Source organism: Pleuronectes platessa, chromosome 1, assembly GCF_947347685.1.
Source record: "Pleuronectes platessa chromosome 1, fPlePla1.1, whole genome shotgun sequence".
Taxonomy (NCBI): Eukaryota; Metazoa; Chordata; class Actinopteri; order Pleuronectiformes; family Pleuronectidae; genus Pleuronectes; species Pleuronectes platessa.
In genome coordinates, this window is record NC_070626.1 from 13,333,617 (window position 1) to 13,360,569 (window position 26,953).

The following is a 26,953-nucleotide window of genomic DNA, read 5'->3' on the forward strand; positions in this document are numbered from 1 at the left end:
GTTGGAGCACTTCCCGTTTTGTAACAGAGTCACTATCTTGTGTTACCAAACACGACTTAACACGCGCATATCTGTAACCGTGGAAGGAAGGTGCATTCAAGGTAAAGTTTTTCTCTATACTCGTTCATTACTGTTGGTTTAACTTGTGCATGTGATTCACTGACTGCGTCACATGTTGATATCATTGTTTTGAGTGTGTGTCGGTGAATCTGTGCAGTGTTCATGCAACTGAATCCACTGGTGGGTCTCACACGAAAAGAGACCAGAGATGTAGGGCTGGACGGTATTATACCGAGAGAAACATGTTTCATATCAGTTGATATCGATCATTATCACGATAAATGTCACATTATTGTTTCTTTCAAGTTTAAAGATGTTTGCTCCAGAGTGAAGATTTTTTTTAATGATTATTTAACAGCAGAGAATGGCAACAGTTGATAAACAGCAAAAAAAAAGTACAAATCTGAGGTGGATATAGTTATAATACATAATACATATATTGATAATTTTAACCCTTGTTCTGCTCTTGATGAAAATTAAGTTGTGTTGATAATTAAAATAGTTTAATTGCGCAGCCCCTCAGTGACGCCCAGCTCTGCTTCCTGTATCTCTTAAATGAAATAATATCAGTAGTCTCCCACTGTTGTGTTCACAGACTCACCAACATGGCTCATACATGTATTCACTGGTTCCGCAAGGGACTGAGGCTGCACGATAACCCAGCGCTCCTGGCTGCTCTGAGGGACTGTAAGCAGCTCTACCCTGTGTTCCTCCTGGACCCTCACCTCCATAACAACATGTGCATCAACCGCTGGAGGTTCCTCGTCGGGGCCCTGAAAGACCTGGACTGCAGCCTGAGGAAGCTCAACTCCAGGTGCGAACATTGTACTCTTCAGAAATATTGAACACGAATTAAGTTAAAAACTGAAAAATGTTATTGTAATATTTTATTATTTTCACTATATGTCGTGTTCCACTCCTCCAGGCTGTTTGTCGTGCGAGGCCGACCAGAGGACGTTCTCCCAAAGCTGTTCGACAAGTGGAAAGTAACAAAGCTGACCTATGAGTACGACACTGAGCCCTACAGTCTGGGCCGGGACACGGCAGTGACCGCATTGGCCAAAGAACACGGAGTCCAAGTCATCTACAAAATCTCTCATACCCTTTATGATATAGAGAGGTACTCACACAATCTCTGAGGGTTTTTAAAGGTTGTGATATAACAATCAGATGGTCAATATGTATTTTTCTCTCCTATCTGCAGGATAATTGAGGAAAACAATGGGAAGGCTCCTCTTACTTATACCCGAATGCAGGCATTAGTGAAAACTCTTGGTCCTCCGAAGAAACCCGTCCCTGCGCCAACCGTGGAGGACATGGCAGGTGGGCCACGACCAGAAACATTCGATAAACATTGCATTTGTTGAAATAATCATTCAAATTATTTTGTTTAGATCAAGTTCATCAAAATGTAACTTACAAGTGTAGATTTTAAGCACTGTTTTGTAATATGTATGTATTTATTTCTGGTGGCACAGAGGTGAAGACTCCTTGCTCAGAAAGCCATGAGCAGCAGTATGGGATCCCTGCTCTGGAGGAGCTCTGCCCAGACGCTGCAGCTCAGGGAGAGGAGCCGTTTCCAGGAGGAGAACAGGAGGCTCTGAGGAGACTGGATGAGCATATGAAACGAACGGTATTTCACCTCCTCCTCTTACCCTGCATGACTTCGCATCATTTTAAGCCGTTTTCCGACATTTACTCTGTCCGGACAATTGCCACTAGGGGTGGCACCTGGGTCGAACATACAGGAGACAGGACATGACGTGTGAATTCTGCTTTCGAAATCACATGTTTTAGTTTTGATCAACACTGGCGTCGGCCCTAATCACCAAAAGCTCTCGAATCTTGTCTTTCTAAGTTTTCATCTTTGTCTGCGTGTTCTTCGTGTTAACCACTACTTTCTCATATTCTTTTTGTGTGTTTAAATTTTGCATCAGTTGTGTGTCCGACATCAACACGCCCATTTGCACACAGTGAATTTTGCGGACATTATCCTGCTGTTATCTCATATGGACACACTGACATTTCCAGACAATTTACTTGGGGGCTGGAACTGACTTCGATGTTTGCGTTCTCAAAGGCAGACCCTCCAAATAATCTCAGGAAACGGTCTGTTGAGTTTAGTGCTTGTCTGAAAGCAGCTTTATTAACCAACTCCCATTTCAGTAACAAAAAATAATTTCATTTAAACTCTGTTGTCAAGTCACAAACAAAATAAATGCCTGATTCATGTTTCTTGTGATTCTATATTTCAGAGATGGGTGTGTGAATTTGAGAAGCCCCAGACGTCTCCAAACTCTCTGAGCCCCAGCACCACTGTTCTCAGTCCGTACGTCACGGTCGGCTGCTTGTCCGCTCGCACCTTCTGGTGGAGGCTGGCAGACGTCTATCAGGGGGTGAGTGTCACCATGGTCACCATCACTGGAAAACAAAATGGTCGATGATGCTGCCCAGTCCACAGTCTATAATGGTATCGGAAGTTAAATGAACACGTTGTTTCATGTGTCGTCTTTGCAGAAGAAGCACTCAGATCCTCCAGTGTCCCTGCATGGCCAGTTACTGTGGAGAGAGTTCTTCTACACAGCCAGTGTGGGTATCCCAAACTTCAACAAGATGGTGGGAAACCCAGTATGTACTCAAATTGACTGGGACACCAAATCTGAATATCTGGCTGCATGGAGAGAGGTATTGACATTTGAGTCTATAAATGAAAGCAAAAAATAGAACATGGATTCTGTTGTATCGGAAAAAAAATCATTATTATCCTTTCATTTATTCAAATGTCCTGTTCTATAAATAGTTCCTGTCATTGTGTCTTTTCCTTAAGGCTCGGACTGGTTTCCCCTTCATAGATGCCATCATGACTCAGCTGAGACAGGAGGGCTGGATCCACCACCTGGCCAGACATGCTGTCGCTTGTTTCCTCACCAGGGGAGACCTGTGGATCAACTGGGAAGAAGGACAGAAGGTGTATACATGGTCTTGCCTTTATTGCTTCTCTAGGTTAACTGTTATGTGTGACCTGGTCTCTACCAAAGAATAAACAAGAAGCCCATGCAGAACTGATATTAGCTTTTTCCAGCTCGGCCAGAAATTGTCACATGCTACAGTTTGGTGATGTTGCTGGAAGGAACATTGTGAATGTTATTATATCCAAACTATCACCTAACAACAACATATGCTATATATTTAGAGCTGAAACAATTTCAACTATTTAGGATTAAACAAATGGAATACAAATGTAAAATCAAATGGGATTAATAACTGCTTGACACAAAACATGAGGCCAGTTGGTAATAAAGTGCATCAGTGAACATTTCTGCAGCCCAGAAGACGGCACCCTATCACTACTAAAGGGGTTTTGGGGCTTCTTCTGTAATTCCTCTCTGTGTCTCCAGGTTTTTGAAGATCTCCTGTTGGATGGCGACTGGGCTCTGAATGCTGGGAACTGGCAGTGGCTCTCAGCCAGTACCTTCTTCCATCAGTACTTCAGGGTCTACTCGCCTGTCGCCTTCGGCAAGAAGACCGACAAGAATGGAGACTACATCAAGTAAGATCACAAGCTGAAGTAGTGCTGGACAATATGAGCAAATTATTATCAAGATAAAAATGTTCATACCAGTTGATATATTTCATTATTATTCATTTTAAGTGTAAAGAATGATTTTCTCTGCAGAAAGTATCTTCCTCTTCTAAAGAAGTTCCCAGCTCAGTACATCTATGAGCCTTGGAAAGCTCCTGGCAGCGTCCAGCAGGCAGCAGGATGCATTGTGGGTAAAGACTACCCACATCCTATTGTACAACATGAGTTGATCAGCAAGAAGAACATCCAGAGGATGAAGTCAGCTTACGCAAAGAGATCTTCAGACAAAACTGATTCACCCACTAAAAAGCAAGGTATAACACAAATACTGTTATTAGACGTTGATCTCATTTGGTGTTTTAAGTTTACAGATGAAGTCCTACTTCTTCAATATGTCTTTTGTTCTGTTTTCCTCGTAGGTGTAAAGCGCAAGGGTCCATCTGTTGTCGACATGATGAAGAAAAAAGAAAAAAGAAAGAAATCACCCTCTAGTTAAGTCTAAGTAATTCACTGAGTGACTGAATAAACAGGGTTTGTGTTCATCTTGTGCTAAAGCTTGAACTGAGTAAAGTGGTCTATCCTAAACTTGTCTTGTTGATGCAGGCAGCCTTTCGACTATATCTAACGGTTTATTGCACCCTACATTGTTTCCTATGTTACATTTTTAATACGGTTCTTGTTTTCGCTTTTTTTATTGTATACATTTATTTCTGAGGAGAATTGTTGCGTAAGATAATGTCAGGTTAGAGTTATACTGGAAGACTGAACATTTGAAGACTTGTTTCTTGTCTGGGGATAAATATTATTTCAATTATGTTTGAAGGCTGCTGATCAGTCTGGTTTAGTGCTGTTTTTAAATGTATTTGAAATGCTAAATTGCCTTATTATACCCTTGATGTCACTACTCAGGTGTTTGCATTAATTCCATATAAAAGCAATATGATTTTTTTTTTATAAAACAAAACAAAATGTTCTGTATCTTAATAACAAAGAAATTGTAAATTCTATAAAAGTTCTGATATTAAGAGAATTCACTTTTACCACTAGAGGTCACTGTTAGTCTACATGCAGGATGATCTTTCACAAGGCTGTTCAGTTAATTAATACTGTATAGAAGTATAGAGGACCAAGTTAAAAAAGAAAATGTGATGATAGTAATTATAAGTGCTATTACTTTGCCAGACATGTTAAGTTTTAAACAATCTGAGCAATGTGAAAACTTTGAGAAGCAGACATTTCTGTGAATCAGCAAAAACACTATCCTGATAATTTAGGTTTTTCCCAAGGTGCAATGAAATCAAATATTTATAAAATTGTACGTATTTAGTTGATCAATTTAAATGTACCATGTTTACATTTTATAAAAAAAATAATTAAGGTTTCATTAATTCAAACCGCTATTTCAAACATTCACCCTTTATTTGTTTTAACTCATTTCTAAAACTCAATTTGATCCCATTCATCACTGTTGCCAGCAGCTCCTGTTTCATTTTCTCTCCATGGAAGATTAACCCAGAGCCACGAGTCAATATAGAACAACATGCTGTATGTTTATAGACTGCATGTGGTCGACTGAAGGCAGCGGGAGCAGTGCGGCACTACGTAAAGGCAAGATGTGTACGAGCGAGCGCGGGGCACACAGCTGTCCTCGGAAGTCTTCTCCTGTTACTGCTTCCTTGGAGCTGACACTGGTGTGAATATCCAGAAGATGATGTCACGGCCTCAGCAGCGGGCCAGACGTCTCTACAAAGCCAGGCTCAGTTTCCACAGAGACCTCTCAAACATCAAAACAATCTGCTCTCCGTCTGCATGGACATATGGGGGGGGGGGGGGGTTACACTTGGCACTGGGCCACTCTGCTGTTGACCTCTCATGACACAACCACAGAACATGTCTGACCCCAACAAGCCTGACTGAACTGAAATCATGCAACTGTGTACAGATTTGTGAGGAAATTAGAAATCTTCCATAATATAATCTGCAACTTTGGACCTAAAGCAATTTAAATCAGGCTCAGTCCCTCATTGATCTGTGATCAGAACGACAAATAAAACTCTCTTGACCTCTATTCGTCCACTGCAGTGCCCCTCTCCCCCGTCCCCCAGTGTGTCAACACCTCACCACTCACACCATCTTGGATGTGGGTGCTGTAATATCCCAGTTGGATAAGGACGGCGTGTTCCCATGCAGCTGGTGTTTCATGTAGCCATAATATTAGTGGTTTATATCAAGAGCCTATTTTCTGCATGGGCAGTGACATCGAACACTATATTTCCACTTTCACATTAAATTTGCGAGTTTGATGAACAGCAAAAGGTCCAGGCGGCATGTTGTAAAGAGATGAGGCTTTAAGTTCTCTGTCAACTTCAATAGAAGCATCATTTGTAGAAATTCATTTGATCAACTGAGATTACAGAATAATATGATCCCACTCAACCACTTGATAAGACAACAGAACCCCAAAAAATAAGTATTGGCCATTATTCACTCACTTAAAAGCAGGAGCTGCTTCATTGGCTTAAAGTGAGTCTGGTAAAGTTTACATGACCGTTTTTTTAAAGATTAACCACAACATCCCATTCTAATTCTATCAAGCGGTGTAGCCAACGAATACCAAAGCTCCGTCCATCAACAAAAGGTCCCTGTGGTGAGGCGGCTTTACCAGATGAGACGTTTCAAACAACATCACTTTAACGGCTGCGTCTGTTTAATTGCACAGAAAATTGAAACCGCTGCAGCTCATTTTGTCGGACTGAAGCCAGGTGTTCTCCTGTTGTCATGTTACGCTTAAATGAAATGGTGAGATTTCTGCAAAACTGACACAATTTGTCAGCCGTGGTAATTTCAAATTGAGGAGGAACTGAGGGGGACAGGACGAAGTTGTGAGTGAAAGGTTCACGACCACACGCTGAAAGGTCGCTATTTACTTGACGTCCATGGAAAATTGTCCATGGAAAATAAATGGTGAAACTGAACCTGCTTCAGTTTTTGGCCACTCGCTGTCTCCACCGGCACACACCCAGACACACTCAATCTTGTTCTTCTATATTAGTGAGGACATTGACTCCTTGGATATATCCACTCCCGGGCCACTTAACCTAAACTTAACATTAAATCTAAATGCCTAACCCTATCATACCCGACTGTGGTATGCATACATGTATATAAAGTTATGTCAAATGGTTTTAATTAAGTCAAATAATTCCTATTCTTAATATACTCTTATCATGAATTACATTTTTTTTATTTTTGCTGTTATTCATTATTATTTATTCTAGATATGTCATGTCAACAGTTTTCTTTATTTAAAGCAAGGGCAGAGGATTTATTGGTTTATATATTTATTCATTTTTGGACGGGATTTCAACAAATCAATCATGGTTTTAATGCAGGACTTTGAAAGTGACTTTAAAACTCACGGTCCCCATGTACCCAAACTCCTAAAAGCACTCACTCAGGGGATTATGTTTTAACCCCAGTTGAAAACAAAACATGATTCTAGCCCCAAAAGCAAGAATTAACCCTCACACAGATCCTCACTTCATGCTCAAAATGTTTCACACACACACACACACACACACGGTCATGTCTCCAGGACTCCAGCCGACATTGCATTCAATTATTGACATCCTCTGATTTGCTGGTGACTTACTCTAACCTTGACCTTAACCTGAACCTAAATCTAAATCTAAATCTAAAACTTAACATTACCGTAACCCTAAACCTTAACCCGGACCTGAACCCGAACCTGAACCATAATCTAAAACATAACCTTAACTGTAACCCTAAACCTTACACTGAACCTTAACCTAGAACAGGTCTTCACACGATCTTTTACCACTAACTTAGAGTGGAGAGGATACTCATTGACATAATGCATACCCTGGCCTCTTGCCTCAACCTTAACAATCACAACTAGATGCCTCACCCTTGTGCTTATGCTACACAACACACACACACACACACACACACACACACACACACACACACACACACCCCTGCACATATCCTGAACAACAACAGTCCTACAGACCTGTATGTGTCCATTACCCCTCTGGTTCTAATGAATGGTCATAGTCATTCACATTTGCCCTGCAGTAACCTTCCTCCATCCCTGCTGGAGAAAAAATGATGTGGGGTCAGACAGATAATGGTATAAACAGAGCCAGAGGTAGTGATCTCAGGGAACATCTCCTGTCACCCCTCTACAGACTCAACCACAACAGGGTTTTTAACAGGCTCTATAGATAGATGGCATGAGGCAATGAGCATGCAATGCTAAATTCCTGTCCCCACAGACCCAACCCTCTGAATTCAGATTTGGAGAGGGATTGTTCAAACACTGACGTAGTGACTTATTCTGAGTATAGGGATCATCAAATGACATAATTGACAGGAATACACCAAAACTTCATGGAAATGCTACTGTTTGATGTATGTCAAAGAATATTTGATCATATATTTTGTTACCTCCGCTGAGGAAGTTCAGTTTACGTCTGCGTTCATTTGTCTGTTGGCAGGATTACGAACAAAAATACTCGATTTACATGAAATCTTCTGGAGGGTCAGGCGTGACCCAAGGAGTTAGTTTTTTTTTCTTCACTTTCTTTAATATTGTGAGATGTTTTTCAACATTCAACATTGTTGTTTCTTTCAGAGGATAATTCATGAATGAAATCAGGCCCAGCTTAGATAAAGTTAGATGTTATCCAAATAAAAATCTGGATCTAGTGAATTTAAATGTGGGGGACTGTTGGGCCTTGGCCGGATGTATGAGTGCCATTTTAGTTTATTTAGTTTATTCCTATTTTTACTAGCACAGTTGCAGATCGCTTTCAGATTATTACCTCCTAACTATCTAACAACATGAGTGAACATCTTTTCTGTATTTCTGGTTCAGGATCTAGGAAGTCCCCCTCCCACCAGGAGAAGTTTATTCATATGTTTAAAGGGGGATACACTGTCTGAGAGAATCACGTGAGCGACTCCCCCAGTCTCTGTGGTGTTTCCACACCCTGTCGTGCTTTGATCTCTCTCCACACGCCCCATCCAGAATATCTAGACCACGCTGAGGCAACTGTGTTTTCCAGCCCCCTCACAGGGAACTGGCAGCCAGTCACACACATGGTCCTCCAGCCCATACATGTCTATCACTGCAGTGTGTGTGTACGTGTAATTGCTCAGGTTGTGTGTTGTATGGGAATCATCGTGGAATGCGATGTGAAATGTCACACTGCGTGTGTCCATTAAAGCTCTCTCATTGTTCATGAGAAGATCTATAAGTGTGTTTATCTCATTTTGAAATTAAATTCTTAATCTTGGTGGTAGAGTCGTGGCAGTTTATCCGTTCGCTGGCAGGGAAAGTGAGGGAGTCACAGACGATGATTAATGGATGGAACAGAAACATTTAAATAGCTTCACAGACGGCATACAGGCATGTGTGATGTGAGAAGTGAATGTGGTAACATGAGGAATGCAATTGATTTATCTGAAGGAGAATTAGTGAGAACTGACTCGGGGACAGTGATTTACAAAGATCTCGTATTCACACTGCGTCAGTTGATGATGAGTTGTAGGGGTCACTTTTTGTTTACCATTCTTAAAGGTCATTTTGTTGTGCCTTTTTCCTCAAACATATAATTATTTAAAATTGTCCTAATCGAGATTTTTTTGAAGAAAAATATCAACAAACAATCCGTATCACCGAAATAAGCTATAGATCTAAAAAAAAAAAACAGGTACATTTTGTGTGTGTATGTGTGTTTGTGTGTGTGAGCATGCATGCGTGCGTGTGTGTGTGCGTGTGTGTGTGTGCGTGTGTGTGTGTGTGCTGGCTTGTGTAAAGATAAGAGCCCATAGCTCTTTGGCAGTCAGTTGGATGTGCCTATATAAGGCTGTTCTATTCCTACTGCTTCATCTCTGGGGATCTACTGCAATTGTCACTCGCGGGACAATGCATGCAACAGAAATATGATTAGGCCTCTCCATTTTATATTATATCACAAAAACACACTTTCAGCCTTTAAAAAAAAAAGAAGATAGTTGAATTAATGTTTCACCTAATGCAGTTTTTTCTACGGTCTTGCTTCGGCGTCAATAGTCCTTGGGGGAAAACATTACTCCACAGTATTATGACCAGAACCTTGTGCAACTGTAAGAATGTGCGGCTCATGTTAATGGACGTAAAAGTGAAGGCCTCATCCTCCTGATTGACAGGCTCATATGATTCTTTATTATGGTGTGAACACATGAGCTAAAAAGTTTCAGAGGACCGCTGACCACACAAATAGTCCCCCTTTTTTTCTGAGCACACGATGTCCATTAGAAGAATAGAAAAACAAAACCCTCACCCTGTCTTTTAAATCCTGTCCTCCTATTCAGGGAGCTACCAAATCTGGGATGACCTTGTATGTGGCATGGGATACCTGGGGAAAGCTCTTCTTCTAAAAGTATTTCAATTGTTTACGCAAAAGCTTTTTCCTACATGTTTGTTTTATCTGCTGCTGCTCTTTGATTGTTTTTTACATTATGGTCCAAAGGGAAGTTTTGGAAAGTCTGATGTGCTCTTGTGCCTATTTACAGGCCAACTATAAATAGTCCAGCAGCCCACGCATGCTCATGTTAGATTGGAAATCTCTGTGCCTCAAGTCAGAGCTGTGGGGTATCTGTCAAAGGAGGGAAAGAAACTTGTGGACGGTGAGTAAACATTGTACAATAGACAACTGAATGCTGTTTATGTAACTAATGAACAGGGCAGATCAATGTGTTTATTTTGACATGTGTTTCTTTCCGTTCCTCAGTCTATTGTCACCTTATCATCTTTCATTTTTTCACTCTTTTGTTCTCTCTTAGCTTGAATTCATCTCCCAGAAAAGCCAGAAAACGTTTTTTCCTGAAGATATATTTTTTTCGTCCTCACGTGTCACAATATCTGTTCAAAAATGGGTTCTCGGAGGGCACCGACTCGGTCCAACTCTGGGAATGGAAGATCCACCAACGGGGAAACAATTGTTGGCAGTAGTAGGTCCAGCGGCTGCAGCTACCTCTCCAACGTGAGGCCAGAAACCAGGTACAGACTCTTCACTGACTCCGTGGCCACCGTAACACGTCAACACTTCATGGTTTTCCTAACCTGGGATGAAAGTGTGCGGCATGTTATTTCTTTGCTTTGTTGCCATGGTCCCAAAGTTTAAATATACTGCTGATTAAGAACAGCATCTCAGGTATGCACCATGGGGCCCATTTCACATCGTGCAATCCACTGACAACAGCTCCTGCTTGGAAAGATTTGATCATGAAACACGAGCGCTGGCCTTCAGGTCTCTGTCTTTCATGATGTGTTTATCAATAAATATTGATGGATTCTATAGTTTATGTTTCAGGGCAACATACCTGAACATAACCAGTGAGTTCCACAAACAAGGAGGATTTAATTGCTATTTGCTTGTGTCTGTCTGAATGTCAGCCATATTACCCAAAAACCAAACCAAAAGAATCAACGTTCATGAAATTTGGCGGAAGCGTGGGGCATTACCCAAAGAAGAACCCAATTGATTTTGGTCAGATCCGGATTAACTCTAGGTGGATCCAGTTTTTTTTCTTCTTTTTCTTCAACATGGCATTATAGGGCTTTAAACTTAGCAAAGGAAGTATGTGTTGTCCAGCACCCCGCTATTTATCTCTGCCATGAATGTTTAGTAGTCTTTAGCAGAATAACATTGCCATTACATCTTGTGGAGGGGTTGGGCGTTTCCCAAGCAAGAATCCATGCTATTTTGATGTGGGACTGATATTTATGAGGGTCTGCAATTTGGTGCAGATCCCGTAAAAAAATCCAGATCTAGTGAATTTAAATCCTCCTGAGTGCCATTGTAGTTGCATGATAGACTTTCGCTGCAAAATCATGTCACAGGATCATGTTGTTGCAATTGAAATCAGCAAGTAGCCATTTATAAACAGAAAACCTACTTGACACAAAAACAAGACAGATTTCCTGCAAAACCTTTGTTTTAAAGTTATTTTCAAGCTGATTTCTGATATCATTTTCGTTGCATGTCTGTAGATCAGCTTTGAAATCCATGAACACAAACATTAGAATGAAGTGCACACATTAAACCATACATATTATTCCTATAATTAACAAGGGGGAATGTCTTTATCGTTGCTGTCTTGTTTTGTTTGCTTAATGGTGAGCAACGTGCGGTGAAGTGTAACCCTATCCTTAAACCGTGCACTGACCCAGCAATGAAATGGATGTCAACACCAGACATGGATCAACTGCACTTAACACAAGCACCATAATAATGATTCTATAGCATATGCATGCAAGCCCCGATCACTTTATATTATACTGTGATGTCCATGTGATGTTCCTTGGGCATTTCCAGATGCTATAATGGTTCAATATTCGGTCACACTATTTATAGTCATTTGCTAATTTCTGGAATTAATTTCAACTCAACTGATGACACCTCCAACTAATCACTCTGGACTGTACATTTTATTTTTGCTTATGTGGTCTGAGGAAAAACCACAAATACGCACAATGTGGTTAACGGCATAAATTCACATGTGATGTTTTTCCCCAAATGTGACTTTTAATGATCAAATCAGAACATTTAGAAAAATGAAATTAAAGAATGATCTGGATTTTAATCTCCAAAAAAACAGATATAATTAAAATTAGCTTGTTGAGAGGTCTGTACTTGCAATGCTGCTGACCTTCACAACACAATAATGACATATTCCCTTGGCCTTACAGGAGCACATTCTCCAGCGTGATGGCACAACTTACCGAGGAGACGCAGCCCTCCTTTGAAACGACCCTCAAGTCAAAAGCTGTGTCAGAGAAATGCAACGTGAAGTTCTCATGTGTGGTTACAGGTAAACACATGATTCAAACGTCTTACAGTTTAAGGCCTTGTGTGACATAATGGAAATATATTGCCACTGGACACAGTAACCCATTGTGCTCAATGAAACAAATTAATTCTGAATAGCATGTGCATAAGACGGTAACAACTAAAAGGAAGTAGAAACACAAAAATACGAAACAACATCATACACATGGATTTATACTTACTGAGCATTTGAAAATCATTAAGATTTCCAACATGGCTATAACAAGGCTAACAAGACTATAAGACAAATCATTACTCAAGAAAACATTGCTCTTAGTCAATATAACCCAAGCTGCTACTTATGTTTATTGGATAAAGAAATTGTTTAACCACTGCTCTGATATCCTGAAATGTTTTTTAATTTTTTTTTTCAGGATTCCCAACCCCTCAGGTTACTTGGTATAAGGATGATGTGCAGTTAGACAGATACTGTGGCCTGCCTAAATATGAAATATTCCGCAACGGACAGAACTATTCCCTTCACATTTACAAGTAAGTATGTTTCAAACCACTAATATGCACGACAACACTTATTCTATCAAGATATTACCAAGATCAACATTGTATAAGTCTGTTCATACTTAACAGCAAAGAACAATCTGACAAAAAACATTGTATTAAAGCTGTTTGTATTAATCGTATCTTTCTGTTTAGTCAAACAAATGTTTAGACTGACTCAACCATAAAAAAAGAGTCTATCCCCTTAATAGTATTCTTGTCATCAATGTTTACTTTTGTTGCATAAGTTAGATTTCTTGATTTATTTTAATTGATGTATTTCATTTTAAACTTAAATGGTCTTCTTTTGCAGTTGCACTGTTGAGGATGCAGCTATATACCAGGCCTCAGCCATCAACAGTAAAGGTATCGTGTCCTGCTCTGGGGTTCTGGAGGTGGGTGAAATGAACGAGTTTAAGATCCACCAGCGCTACTTTGCAAAGCTCAAACAAAAAGCTGAGAACCGGCGAAGGGAAGCAGAAGGTAAAGAAAACCAGGAGCCGCTACGAACCATCAGTCCCGACCGGGCGCAGAGGAAACGCCGCTCCACAATGGAGGCCTTCCTCAGCACGCCGAGCTCCACGGAGGAGGAGGCCACTGAGGAGAACCAGCAGGCTGTGGCTGCAGTGACCGAGGCCAGATTACAGGAGGCCACTGTGGAGGAAGTTGAGGAAAAGCCAGTCACTAACGGACAAGTCGTAACTGAAAATGGAAGCAAGGGCGGAACGTACACATATGATGGTGGGCATAAGATTTTAAATGCGCACCAACCCAAAACTCCCTTTGTCAAGAAGAAGATAAAAATGTCTAACTGCACAAAAGTTGCAAAAGCAGATGCTCTGGGAGAGAGGGCGTCTGAGGAGAGGAGGGCAAAGGATGAGACCTCAGCCTCTGCAGCTCCAACCTGCAGAGATTCAGTACCGTGTAAAGGGATTCAAGAAGAAGTTATGGAAGTAGAAAAGATTTCTACTCCAACAATTGTGGATCCAAAGTACAGAAACATGACCGAACCACGTCAGCAATCCTCAGCAGAGAAAGCAATCCTAGTTAAAAGGCCTTCAAAGGGTGATAGCGTGTGTCATGTGCCTTCACAGATTGGGCAGCTCCCTGTTTCACTATCTCCTGCTGCTCTTACTTCTGAAGGTCAGACCGTGTCAGGACCTGAGGATAATCATGTGGCAAAGCATGTGAATGAGGCTGGACTCAGGAGCCAAGAGGAGAATGTGGAAACGCAGAAACAAAGTCCCAACCTCAACCTCAACATGAGCTCAACACGACAGTCAAGAGTTGCATCGACACACCTACGCACAACTAAGAAGGACGGTATTAAAAGAGATGTTAAAGCCATGGATATTGATGAGAGGTCAGATACTTCCACTAGTGTAACATTGGGACACAGAGACCTCACGTCCGGTGACGTACCATGTCAAATCAGGGCTGCTTCGCCCGAGCGTCCATGTGAACCGCCTGGAGATAAGCCGTCTGAGAAGGAAACACGCCCCTTCCAAAAAAGTGTGCCCGCGCCGCGACCCGTCCCAGAGAGTGAGGTGAGTGCTTTCGCATGAGCTCATGAGTGCTTTGTACTGCCAACACAGGCTAAATCACTAACACAAGCATCCCAGAGGCTATTTATAGCTGCTTAGTGCTGTGTGACAAGAATTAAATGACGCATGCGTTGACAGCTGCTTATGGTAAAGCCGGGTGACAAATTAAAGGGAAAACCCCCAAAAATTTGAGGTGAAAGAGGTTGACAGGGCAGATCTCAAACCAGTCTAATGTATATGGGGGAATTTAGACCAATATGTGAAACAGAATCATCAGCCAACATAGAGCAATGTTTTGTAAAGAAAGAACAACAAAGTATATTTCTGCAGAGTCTGTCATAACATTGAGGGGTTGAAGTTTTATAGAAAATTCTGGTGAACAACTTCAACTTAGGATAAGTTGTGAAACTAGTATCTTTTTAACTTTAACTGTAAAACACTGCTTCATCCAATACATCAATCCAGAAATCTACTGTTTTCAAGGCTTTAAGGTTAAAATGTGAGATCTGAGTTAGTTAACTTTAGATTTTAATTTTGTTCTACTTTGTAAAGTGATGTCCACATGTTACATCATTTAAAGAATAACATTGATCTGTCTAGTAGTGTCCAGGGACAGTGGACAGTGGCCCAACACCTCACTCAGACACTTCATGTCGCTATTTCCTTGATTTAGTCACCTGACTGTACATTGATGCAGCACATTTGACATTTTCAGTTCAGAGGTGTGAGAGACGACCAGAGAAGCATCTTCTTAAGATAGAAATTTTGACAGAGCAGAAGGGGGTTAGCTTAGCTTAGCACAAAGACAGGAATAGGTAACAGCTAGCTTGTTCTTTTAAAATACAATTTTTGTTGATTTTACACTTAACAACTACAAACAATTTAATAACTATCAAGATATAATGTGTTGATCCTTGAGCTTTAGAGGTTTAGTCAGGCAGATTGAGTTACCACTGAATGAAACCATACAGGGTGTTTCCCCTGTTTCCATCCTCTGTGCTATTTTAAACTCTGTTGCTGCAGGCTGTAGCCATTAAATATATATTTAATCACCAGATAATATAAGTGTATTTATCTTCTGCATTCTGTATTTATCTAACTCTAGGAAGTATTTCTCAAAATAGTTTTAGAAATCTTGCTTAGAAGTAAAATGGATGGTGTCCTGTGGACAATACAACTTTATTAATCCCGAAAGCAAGGTTTAGGGCAACTAAAAGACAAAATAAAATACAGACATGCAATGACAATAAATACCACAAATGAGTGTAAGTAATAAGAAAAAAATTAAACCTTTGCTTCAATAGAAGATTTGTATGCTACATGGTCCTCTCCTTAATCGCCTGTAAACATTTTGCTGGTCTGGGTGGGGAATCTTTATTGTGCGCTGCTTATGCAATGGTCCAGGCCTCAGCGACATGGCTGAATGCTGACGGCACTGAGACCTGAGACAAAACACAGCCGGGCTCATGAGCCTCTTGAAATGACTCGCATACCTTCCTGGCTACACTTCAATGTAAAATAGCGGCCGGGTTTCTGAATAGGCCTCACCATGAAGGGAAACAATTAGAAATATAGTTTTGTATGTGATCTTAAAAGCTGAACATTTTCACTGCGAGTTCTTTGGCTGCTTTTGAGTCACAGTTAAATGTTAAATGGAATCTAAATTTGGAGTCAATGTAAAATGAATGTACAGTGCCCTCAGAGCAGGATGGACCACATGCTGCAGTTACTAACTATATCTTTTCTTTTTGCCATTCCTCTCTCTGTTTGTTTCATGGTTAAGCTGTTGCTGTTTTTAAAACTACATGTGTTCACCCATGTCCTGCATAGCTTAGGATAAGGGACTTACAACATGGAAACATCTGCTTGTGCTCTGTCCAAAGACTACTCAGGCCCGTACAAAGAAGAACAGGAATGATGCACCTGTCAGCCTCGGGCCTCCACCCAGCCAGGGTACGCTGCAGGCCCAACAGCCACATAAGACTCCTTCAAAAGGACAGACGACGAGGAATGACGTGCAGACCACGTCTGTGCAGCGTGGTCTTCAAGCACCTATTGGCAAGATGACACAGGACATATTGGATCATTCCAGAGGATCAAATGAAAGCCATAGAGTTCTTTTAACAGACTTACAGAAGCCAACCTTTGAAAGTCTGGATGGTGGTGCGGACACCCGAGAGTGTAATGTTTCATCCCTGGCCCTCCAGAGCCAAGCAGATACGGCTGTAAAAACAGTTGAAGGAACAGATATACTAGTTAATGAGAAGTTAGATGGTAATGAGGTAGGTAAGGTATTAATGCAGACTGAGAGTGTAGACCCAACTGAGAAGATAGTTGAGATGGAGACTGAAGCTGCTGCTCCGGATGAAAAGAGTAGAGATGCTGTGGATAAAGACGTGGATCTTGGAATTGTGGAAGCTTCTTCCAAAGAGACGAATGAATCAAAAGTGGTGCAAGAAAATTGTCCAGAATTGCCGACTGTAAAGCCAAATATATCTGAGAATGTCCTGCCACAGTTACCAAATAACCCAGAAAACACACCGGAGCAAAGTTTAGGCTTCAATGGAATTCCTAAACCTGTGTCAAAAGTCATATCTATCGCTGAACTTCTTAGATCTCAATTAAAGCTACTTGATCCCACTCTAACATATTCAGTGCCAGATCAAGAACCAACGGCAGCTGCTCCAATTACAGTTGAGGGATTGAGACATGATGACAGACAGTGTACAGTGGAAGTGAAGAAGTCACCGCCTGATAGCAAATCTGAGACTATAACTGACGATACACCCCCAACAAACATAAAGGCAGCACTTATGGAGGTGTATCTTCAACTCAATACAACTATAGAGGAACAAATTCATACTCCTAATAAAACTTCCTCACCTCTTCAGGCGCCACAGAAGCAAAATGAAGGTGTTGTGGACACCGGGGCATCACGTCTGGTTCCTTTGATAGATTGTCCTGTTGTTTCACTCACAAGTCAAGACAAACTTCCTCCCTCAACTGCTGAGGTTGAACAAGCCAACAGACTGGCATCAGATTCAAACCTCTCCGGAACTGTCAGCCGAGGACCTGGGACTATAAGGTCTAGCAGTCAGGAGTCAAATATTATGATTGTGAAGCATGTCCAAAACGAACCTGCTCAAGGCAAAGAAGCGGAATCGGTTAAAAGGTTAACTCCAGAAATTATACTCAATGGCGAACCTGAAAGGGAGATTACTGAAATGAATTCCACACCACTTTTAGATCCCTGCGACATGAAAGAACAGAACACAAACACAAGTTCTTTGCAGAGTGTTCAAATGTTTACCGCTCAAAGTTTATCAAGCTCAGAAACACAAGAGAATATCCCGAAACTTCTTCAGCCAGACAGCTCTATGGTTGAGGAGTTCTCAAGGAGCGAATCCTTAATCAGTCCAACTCTTGAGGCCAGCCCTTTGCTAAAGAGAAGAGACTGTGCTTCACCAATTCCCTCTGCTACTCCACAAGAGCTAGCCTCTGGGGCCCGCCGCAAAATCCTGGTGCCCAAGTCCAAATCCGAGGAGGCCGCTGAGGCTACATCTCCTGTCGATAACCAAGCTGAGAAAAAAGAGGTTTCTACACAGAACAACAAGCTTTCCATGAGTCCTGTGACCCCCTCTGTGTCTCCAAGCCTGTCTCGACGAGCAGCTCTACTTCAACCGGCTGGTGAGCGGACATCTCCCGTAGAAAGACGTTCTCCTCTTATGAACAGGAGAAAGACAATGCTAGAGACGGAAGCCTCAAACCAGCAGCCCACTGAGAAGACCAACAACCTGAAAACTGAGGAACAATGGAAACCTACAGAGAAGGACAAACACGACCCATTCAAAGGTAAAACTATCGTCATGAATAAAAATGTTCACAGACTGATCTATACTGTTTTTTGAGGGAATATCTGTACTGTTTAGATGTATGAAGGATTAAGCACAAGATAATTAAGGATTTTAATATTGGGAAAGCACCAGCTCCAACATGACGTACCGTGCAACAAAATCCAACTCTTTGCGCCTTTTCCTACAGTTCATTAGCTCACAGCACCACCTAGCAGAATTCTATAACAATTGATCACAACAATGTCCCATGAGAAGCACTTTACTTTTAATGAATGTCCGATCACAATATAGTGTTTGATAGTCTTGCAATATATGAAGAGGTTAGATTTGAATATGATAGCTAAGTTTTTCATAATTTTTTTAAAAAGATGTGTTATTTTTCAGATTTCCTGTAGCAACAGAATAACATTTATATAGCAGAATAAGCTTCAGTAATGAGATGAGCCAGCATTAGCATATTTGTATAGGGCATTATCTATATATTTAATATCATTAGAAGGAAACGGAGACCTCAGTTTGTGTGTGTGTTTGTGTGTCTGCCTTGTCTGTCTCTGCCTCCAGCTCCTCAAGTTATCCGCAAGATCAGGGCCGAAACCTTCTCCGACGCCTCAGGACACCTGAAACTGTGGTGCCAGTTCTTCAATGTTCTCAGTGACTCTACAATCAAATGGTACAAAAATGAAGAGGTGATCACGCAGATTAAAAGAAGGTGAGTTCTCGTATTAAAATTCTTGGAAATGTATTACTCCTCATATAACATTGTGTTTTGCTATGTTCTTTAAAGGGTTAAAATTGGAACAAAATATATCAAAATGACTGGAAATGTGTTTCTGGTATATTCATTTTTACTGTATATCCGGTTAAATTAAGACTTCTTTATTTTTAAAGACCGTTCTTTTACAGATTCTGTATCATTTGTGACATGTTTCTCTTTCAGTGCAGGGGATGAGACTCAGGTGAATCTTGCCATTGTTCAGGCATCATCCAGAGACTCCGGTGTTTACGGATGCTCAATCACAAATGAATATGGGACGGACTCAACAGACACACTGCTTAGTGCAGAAAGTATGTCATCTTCTTTACATCTGGCATTAACGTATACATTTTCTTTTCATTACTTATTAACAGCACCTCACATTGTGTTTTTCTGCTCTCTCAGTTATAGCCGGAATGTCCCTACGTGAGGATCTTGGTGGTAAGATACGAGTTTATATGTCTTAGTCACAGATTTTTGTCCCAGCCTGATATGCCCATCTGGCTGCCTGGCCTTGTAACATCAGTTTGCATTACTATCATTATTGCGGTGCAGTTGGAGAAGAAATCGAAATGACACCCCTGATATTCACCAAGGGTTTGGCTGATTCTGGCGTCTGGGCCAACAAATTATTTGGCCGTATAACGATGCAGGAGTCACACATCGGCTTTGGCTGCTCTCACAAAGTCTGGAGGGCAAAAGTCATCTATGGTCTGGAGCCTGTGTTTGAGTCTGGTAACACATGCATCATCAAAAAAAGTAACCCTATCGCATATGAAGGCAAAGAAGAAAGAAACCTTTTAGAGAGAAACCTGGACAACATCAAGCAGGTATGTAGGGAAGGTTGGATTTCACATACTATCCATGTCATCCTAGATTTACCGAAAATGAGTAAAACAGTAAGCTTACAATTCCGGCATCAAAGTGAATCAGTCAGGTGTCGGTCCTGCCACCCACATATGGATTACTATGGCACAAATTGAATTAAATGTACATTTAACACATTAACTTGTGTAGGTTGAGCTCATCTTTACTGGCTGTCCTCCAATGTTCTGCCCACAGCATTGTAAAATCCAGAACCTGGCTCGTGAATACTGCAAAATCTTCTCAGCTGAAGCAAGAGTGCTTGATAATTTTGGCTCCTCTCTTGAGTGAGTACCATCTGTTTAAAGTTATAACAGCCTGGGTGTTATTTACAGCACATAACCCACATCACCGGGATCTTTGTTACACAGGGTGATTCCAGTCTACCTGATGTACCGACCAGCAAACACTGTCCCCTACGCCACAGTGGAGGCTGATCTGACTGGAGCCTACCAGAAACATTCTGTCCTGGATCACACGGGCAGATTAGACGTGAAGACTGGTTCGGAGGTGGCGCAGAAATGCTGTGCCCTGCAGCACTGGATCTTTCAGTGGACCAATGGCAACCTGCTCCTCACTCGGCTGGAAGGTAAGGGACACCTGACCCCAGCAAAGCAATTCCAAATTTGTGGATAAATTCATTAAGATTACATGATAAGCTGGGACAGAGGAGGCTGTGAAACAATCACTACCTAATTCACTTTTGTGTTAAAATCAGTATATATCCTTTATTTAACAAGGTAAAAGTGTCATTGAGATTCATATCAATACAAACTACAAACATACACTGTCATACAGTACAAACACAAGAACAATCTTCGAAGCAGAATTTCAATACAAACTTTTAAGAGCATTCACAGTATGAGCTATTTTCTTGATTCTATCAAATGTACTTAAATTCTTCTACAGTAACCAGCTCTCACAATTCCACATCCTTCTGTTATTATTCCAGGAAGAGCGGGCAACAAATTTTAAATATTGACAGAGTGCAGCCCATGTTGATCTAGGCTTTTACACATGCATGTACAGTACACAGGTAGGGGAGACCAAGTATTACCTTTCCTGGAGGGAGACACAGGATTTATTCCTAAAAAGAATCTTGGAAACAAGGATTTTAACATGTGATTGGAATGACAAGTTCTGATCAATAATAATAATATAATCCAAATACTTGTTTTGACCGTTTCCCTTTCAATCCCTTGATCAATTGCCTTATTCGGAAAATTTGATGTCAATATTTTAAGCCCAAAAGCATGAACTTGTCTGCATTCAACACCAACTTAAATTGAGTTAAATGGTACCAAACAACATCAAAGTCAGACTGCAGGAATTCAAGGGTTTGTATTGTAGAGGACGTAAGCATGAGAAGCTTTAAAGTGTTGTCTTATCATAATTAATAAGGTAAAAATACTGCATGAAATAAGGAAAAGTGTGAAAGCAAGAACTCTGAGCTAAACTACTTCGTTATTTATCTTCCCAACCCTCATCCAGAGGTTGAAGAGAATATTTTCCCTGTTTTAAGTATTCTGTGTGTTGTGAAAACAGGACATGCTTCAATATTGTTTTCATATTTTTAATGGTTTGTTTGACTTAATGTGGAGTAAATTCACACTGCATGCCTGACAAGTCTGAATATACCACATGGATAAGAGAAAAATAAAGTGATTGCATGGTTTTATTTTTGCAGGTGTTGACACCAAGCTCACCAATGTTGGGATTTCAGTCAAATCCATGGGGTCAGTATACTTCCATTGTGTTGTTTACGTAAATTATGCTTTAAAAACCTGCATTTTAAAGGTAATTCGATTTTGTCCCCTCTGATCATACAACTGTTTGATTTGGTTTTGCTGTGTGGCTCTGCAGGCATCAAGGTTTATCTGTTGAAGGGAATCCCAAAGTTTTTGAGCAGTTTGTCTCCCAGCACCAGTGCAACTACTTCTGTGGTCTGCTGAGCCTGAGGTCACTAAAGGTCATGGACGCTTTACTGACACCGACAAAGCCCAAAGGCTCCAGAAGCCCATTGCTTCAACGCAAGATGGCTGCTGGTTCCTCCAGCCCCCAGACAGGACGGAAAGCTGCTGGCAGCCCCAGAGTGCCAAGAAAGACAGAGCAGGACGGCGCAAAGACCCCAACTACACAAAAGGCTGCAGATGTTCCCAACATAGTTAAGACAGACACAGAATGAAGATCTCCACAAAAACCCAGGAGGAGCTGGAGGGACGATAGATGAAACCCCTCAGACCCCAGGGAAGGGGATGAATAAATAATAAGACTTGACTTGTTTCTAACAGCCACCATTCCTCATCATGATCACTTGTTGTGGACATGTTGTGATAAATCTCCATGGGAATGTATGTTGAAATGCTGTGACTGAAGCTTGTTGTGTAATCAGAAGTATTGGCTTGTCCTGGGATTGTGTTCTATAATACCATGAACACTTGGTTACAGATGCCAGTCAGAGGTTAGTGTTTTTGTACAATGTGATGACATAAAACATTTTGGACTAAAGTGGCATCAAGTGCTGTCTAGTCCATGTGTATTTATCGATGTAAGAGCACAATTTTTTCTTTTATAGTCACCTTTTTTAATGCAATGGAAACAAACCAGAGGATATATGTCTGGTTGGAGAGCACATTCTAAAGGCTGGAGGAAAATAAAATATTTTGTTCCATGTGTCAGTCCAAATATGGCCTCAAAATCACACTGATGTACAGTGGCTGGTGCTGCAGAGCTTTTATATTGTACGCTGCCATGTTGACCTGCTGTTACATTGCACCACATTTTCAGAAACTGCACCTTTGAATGCAACTTGCTGTAAAATAAAATATATATATTAAGATATATTAAGCCTTGTGCATTTGGAGGAGCTGTGAAGTGCATGACATGTGCTTTATAAATTCCAAATGTCATTCTTAATAGAAATGATCATATTATGGAAAGTAACGGACGCCATCCCGCATTCACTCATTATCATATATATCGTCCAAAGATAAGAAACCCGATGTCATCACACTGACTCCGATTATCTGTGAGGACTCTGTCTCATTTATTACTGGTATCATTACCAATGCGACCTTTATTTATGAGCTTCTATTCTGGGCAGATTATTTCAGAGAACAGCACTTTAACTTTATCTTCTCCAGTGACGTCAGGATTTTGCAGAAGATGTAGAGCTGATCTAAGTTGTAGAATATCACACTGTCTCTTCCCTATCATGAAAGTGGATCATACATAATACAAAGGTCATTCAGCATCAAAATTAAACCCTCAAGCTTAAATAAGACAGAGTCCACAGATGTGCTTGCTGCTGTGGGAGACTGATACAGCAATGAAGATGCTCCAAAGCCAAAACATAAATAAATTAATGTTTAGCGGCTAATATAGGAGTAAATAAAGTTGTGTGGTTTAGTCTCATTTCCAAGGTCTTTACCTTTGCAGGTATTTGGTCATAAACCAAAGTATTGAGAGATAAAATCTGACCTGATGACAAAGGACTAAAAGGCAAGCGATTCCCGAACTTAACACTTAATCTTGAGGGTGACATGAATGTGTGCAGCAGATTTATTATACATGCCATTACATGCCTATTGAGCACTACCACTCAGGGGCAAACCGTATCCCTACGCAGATACTGGAGAAGTGTTGCTTGGAAAACCAATGTGTGTTTGCAAGGTTAAAGGTTTAACTTCATCATGATAATCATTTGTGATTCCCAGTCATTAGTGAGTCATCGTTTATGTAAGCAGTGGCCTCACGCACACGTGTGAACAGTACCAGGAAGCTGAAGGCACTCGTCACAAAAGAAGCTCTGCATCACTTCTGATGATGTCCTGCAGCATTAGATCAGATGGTGTCAACAGTTGGATTGAGATCACAGGATTGTTTCGTGTGAGGTAGCTGTATGATCCTGTTATACATATTTCCTACGTACATATTTGTGAGAAGCTAGAAATTCAATTCAATTGTGATATGTCAACTGTGTTGGCAATAGGACAAAAAAAGGTTTGCCAGAAAAGCACTTAAAATGTAACTATTTGTAACAAGCTCTATGATGTCCTGATGCTTTTTGTAATGCTTTTGAGCAAAGGAAATCTCTAAAAGGGGATTAACCTTCTAAATCTTAATTTACACCACATGTCCATTGATACTAGACCTGGTCCGGTCCATGCACCGCTCAGTTTAGGGGACATGGATCTGTGTTTGGAGAAGCCACACAGGAACTATCCTGGATGATGTCTCTCCGAGGTAACAGACGGGATCGAGTGCCACCGAGGCGTGATAACAACACGTAGAGGAGTCGGCCTCTCATGACACAAGACGCTCCTGCCACCTACTGTTAGTTCAATCACCATGCCTCATTGCCACTGATCAAACGCAAGGTTAAGGACAATCCTGCTCACATGCACTCTCAAGTCCTTTACATTTTTTATTTGACCAGAATATCTGGTTGACCTGGCTAATTGACCAGGCCTAATTATTGTCCTGCGACTGCAACCGCGGAAGGCCACGCAGCTGCATCGACGGACTCGTTTTGGTTTATACTTCTCTAACGTGCTGCGCGTGTTGCAACGCAATTCACCGCCAGAACCATAGGCGGAGTAACGTTTTTTTTCAAAGACAAAACACACAAAGAAGAGACGTCTTCTTCTTCTTCGTCGACTGTTTATTTACATCGCCACTCCGGCTCCTCATAGCCTATTTCTGGCGGACAAATCGGCCAGTCAGTGACGGGTTATGCAAGTGGTCATACTTTCGGATCTCTTCTGCCAAGTGCTCTTCTATTTGGTCCATATTCGTTCTTCTACATCTTCCGTGATTTCCGCGTATTGTGGGGCATGAAACCGGAAACTAGACTCCGGACGGGATGTAGTAAGCAGACCAATCACAAGCCTTGCGGGCTGCGTGAGGCTCGCGTCGCTTTGTCGTATAGTTAGAAAAATTGGCGGACGCACGCAAGCCCGCAGAGGGGACGAAAGGGGCGTGTTGCGTGTCTTGCGTGCATGCGTGCGTGCGTGCAACCCGACTATAATTTGGCCTTAAGATGTTCAAAGCATGTCTTAAGGCTGAATTATAATCCTGCGACTGCAACCGCGGAAGGCCACGCAGCTGCATCGACGGACTCGTTTTGGGTTATGCTTCACTCACGTGTTGCGCATGTTGCAACGCAATTCACCGCCAGAACACTAGGCGGAGTAACGTTTTGTTTCGAAAACAAAACACACAAAGAAGAGACGTCTTCTTCTTCGTCGAATCTTTATTTACATCGCCACTCCGGCTCCTAATAGCCTATTTCTGGCGGACAAATCCTCCAGTCAGTGACGGGTTATACAAGTGGTCATACTTTCGGATCTCTTCTGCCAAGTGCTCTTCTATTTGTTCCATATTCGTTCTTCTAAATCTTCCGTGATTTCCGCGTATTGTGGGGCATGAAACCGGAAACTAGACCCCGGACGGGATGTAGTAAGCAGACCAATCACAAGCCTTGCGGGCTGCGTGAGGCTCGCGTCGTTTTGTCGTGTAGTTAGAAAAATTGGCGGACGCACGCAAGCCCGCAGAGGGGACGAAAGGGGCGTGTTGCGTGTCTTGCGTGCATGCGTGCGTCCGTGCAACACGAGTATAATTCGGCCTTTAGTGACTGAATCATATCTGTTAATACAAGATACAACTGTTATTACACTTGATTTGTGCGACACAGAATTTTCAGATTTCAATCTGGCAATGACAAGCAGGCATAATTGAATACAAATAGAAAATAAAGAATAGTGCATAAACCTTATTTATAAGTCAGCTTCAAAGGTACATGTTCGTAATAATAAATACAGAACAGAAATACAATCATCACATATCACTAGTACAAAAGGATAAAAACTAGGGCTGTGAAATGATTAAAATTTTTAATCAAATTAATCACAGGTTTCTATGGATTAATCATGATTAATCACATTACCGATTTTTTCGGAATATTTTTGTGAAAACAAGATTTATGACATTTAACTTTTCTTTTGTGCTGCAACTCAGCAGTTCTTCAGCAGTTATCATTGCTTTTCCATATGGAACATTAATATAATCTTCATCCTAAACAGAATTCTGGTTCCTTAGCCATTGTGTGGTTGAATAAAACTTTTATTTTTTAAATCAAACAGAAATTATTTGAGCTTCTTAGCCATAGGATGGTTGACATTTTTTATATTTTTTGTCACACAACCATTAACCACACCATGATACAATCTAATGCCTCTAAAGGCCCTCTTAGCTACTCGGTCTTTAGCCAGTTGGTGAGGCAAACTAACTTGTTCAAATTCTCTGACAGTAAAGCTGACCGCTTCTTTTGCACAATGTGTCCGGCGAGTGAGTCTGGTTTGGCGCATTCCACTTGAACGCCCCTCGCCGACCAACACATGCTTCGCGTTGCGGTGGTTAGGCGGGTATTGCTACGGTGAAACGATAACGTCTTCTCGCAGAGTGTGCATATCACCTTGGTTTTACTGAATGTTCGATCTTTGTTTTTTTGGAACACGATCTTCCCGTCCAGAAGTTCCTCAGGTTCATCAGAATTATCCATGTTGTTTGTTTGTTTGAATGGCAGCTGCCGTCTGACTGCATTAGAGCGGCAACTAGTGCAGAGGCGGCGGAATTGGAAGGTCCTTCTGCGCATGCGTTAAATGCGTTAAAAAAAAACAACGAATTAATCCTGTAATTTAATCATAACGCGTTAACTCGTTATTTTTCACAGCTCTAATAAAAACACATATTATTATTCCTGTGCCTCCATAGCAAAAATAGTGTTGTTTTGAGTCGATGGAAATATAAAATTATGCATAAAATTCTTCAGTAGAGCAGGAAAGGTGGGGACATTGTTCTGGTTTGCATTTGTCCATCTTGGAAGCTTGAACAAA

At 41.2% G+C, this 26,953-nt stretch overlaps 2 protein-coding genes across 2 annotated transcripts; both read left to right on the forward strand.

Moving 5' to 3' along the window:
• On the forward strand, positions 1-4,673 carry cry5 (cryptochrome circadian regulator 5). Its single transcript, XM_053426441.1, has 11 exons — positions 1-101; positions 656-874; positions 986-1,180; positions 1,265-1,383; positions 1,539-1,693; positions 2,316-2,456; positions 2,578-2,745; positions 2,888-3,028; positions 3,459-3,610; positions 3,737-3,957; positions 4,063-4,673. Exons 2-11 carry the CDS (start codon positions 666-668, stop codon positions 4,137-4,139), a joined length of 1,578 nt encoding a protein of 525 aa, XP_053282416.1. The 5' UTR covers positions 1-101; positions 656-665; the 3' UTR covers positions 4,140-4,673.
• A 5,542-nt stretch (positions 4,674-10,215) lies between these two features.
• On the forward strand, positions 10,216-22,845 carry LOC128438781 (alpha-protein kinase 3). Its single transcript, XM_053421484.1, has 14 exons — positions 10,216-10,339; positions 10,496-10,712; positions 12,405-12,526; positions 12,918-13,035; positions 13,355-14,588; positions 16,469-18,437; positions 19,001-19,148; positions 19,377-19,504; positions 19,599-19,634; positions 19,749-20,023; positions 20,256-20,344; positions 20,429-20,646; positions 21,745-21,793; positions 21,921-22,845. The coding sequence occupies exons 2-14, from the start codon at positions 10,585-10,587 to the stop codon at positions 22,240-22,242; spliced, it is 4,836 nt and encodes a 1,611-aa protein (XP_053277459.1). The 5' UTR covers positions 10,216-10,339; positions 10,496-10,584; the 3' UTR covers positions 22,243-22,845.
• Positions 22,846-26,953: the final 4,108 nt, after the last annotated feature.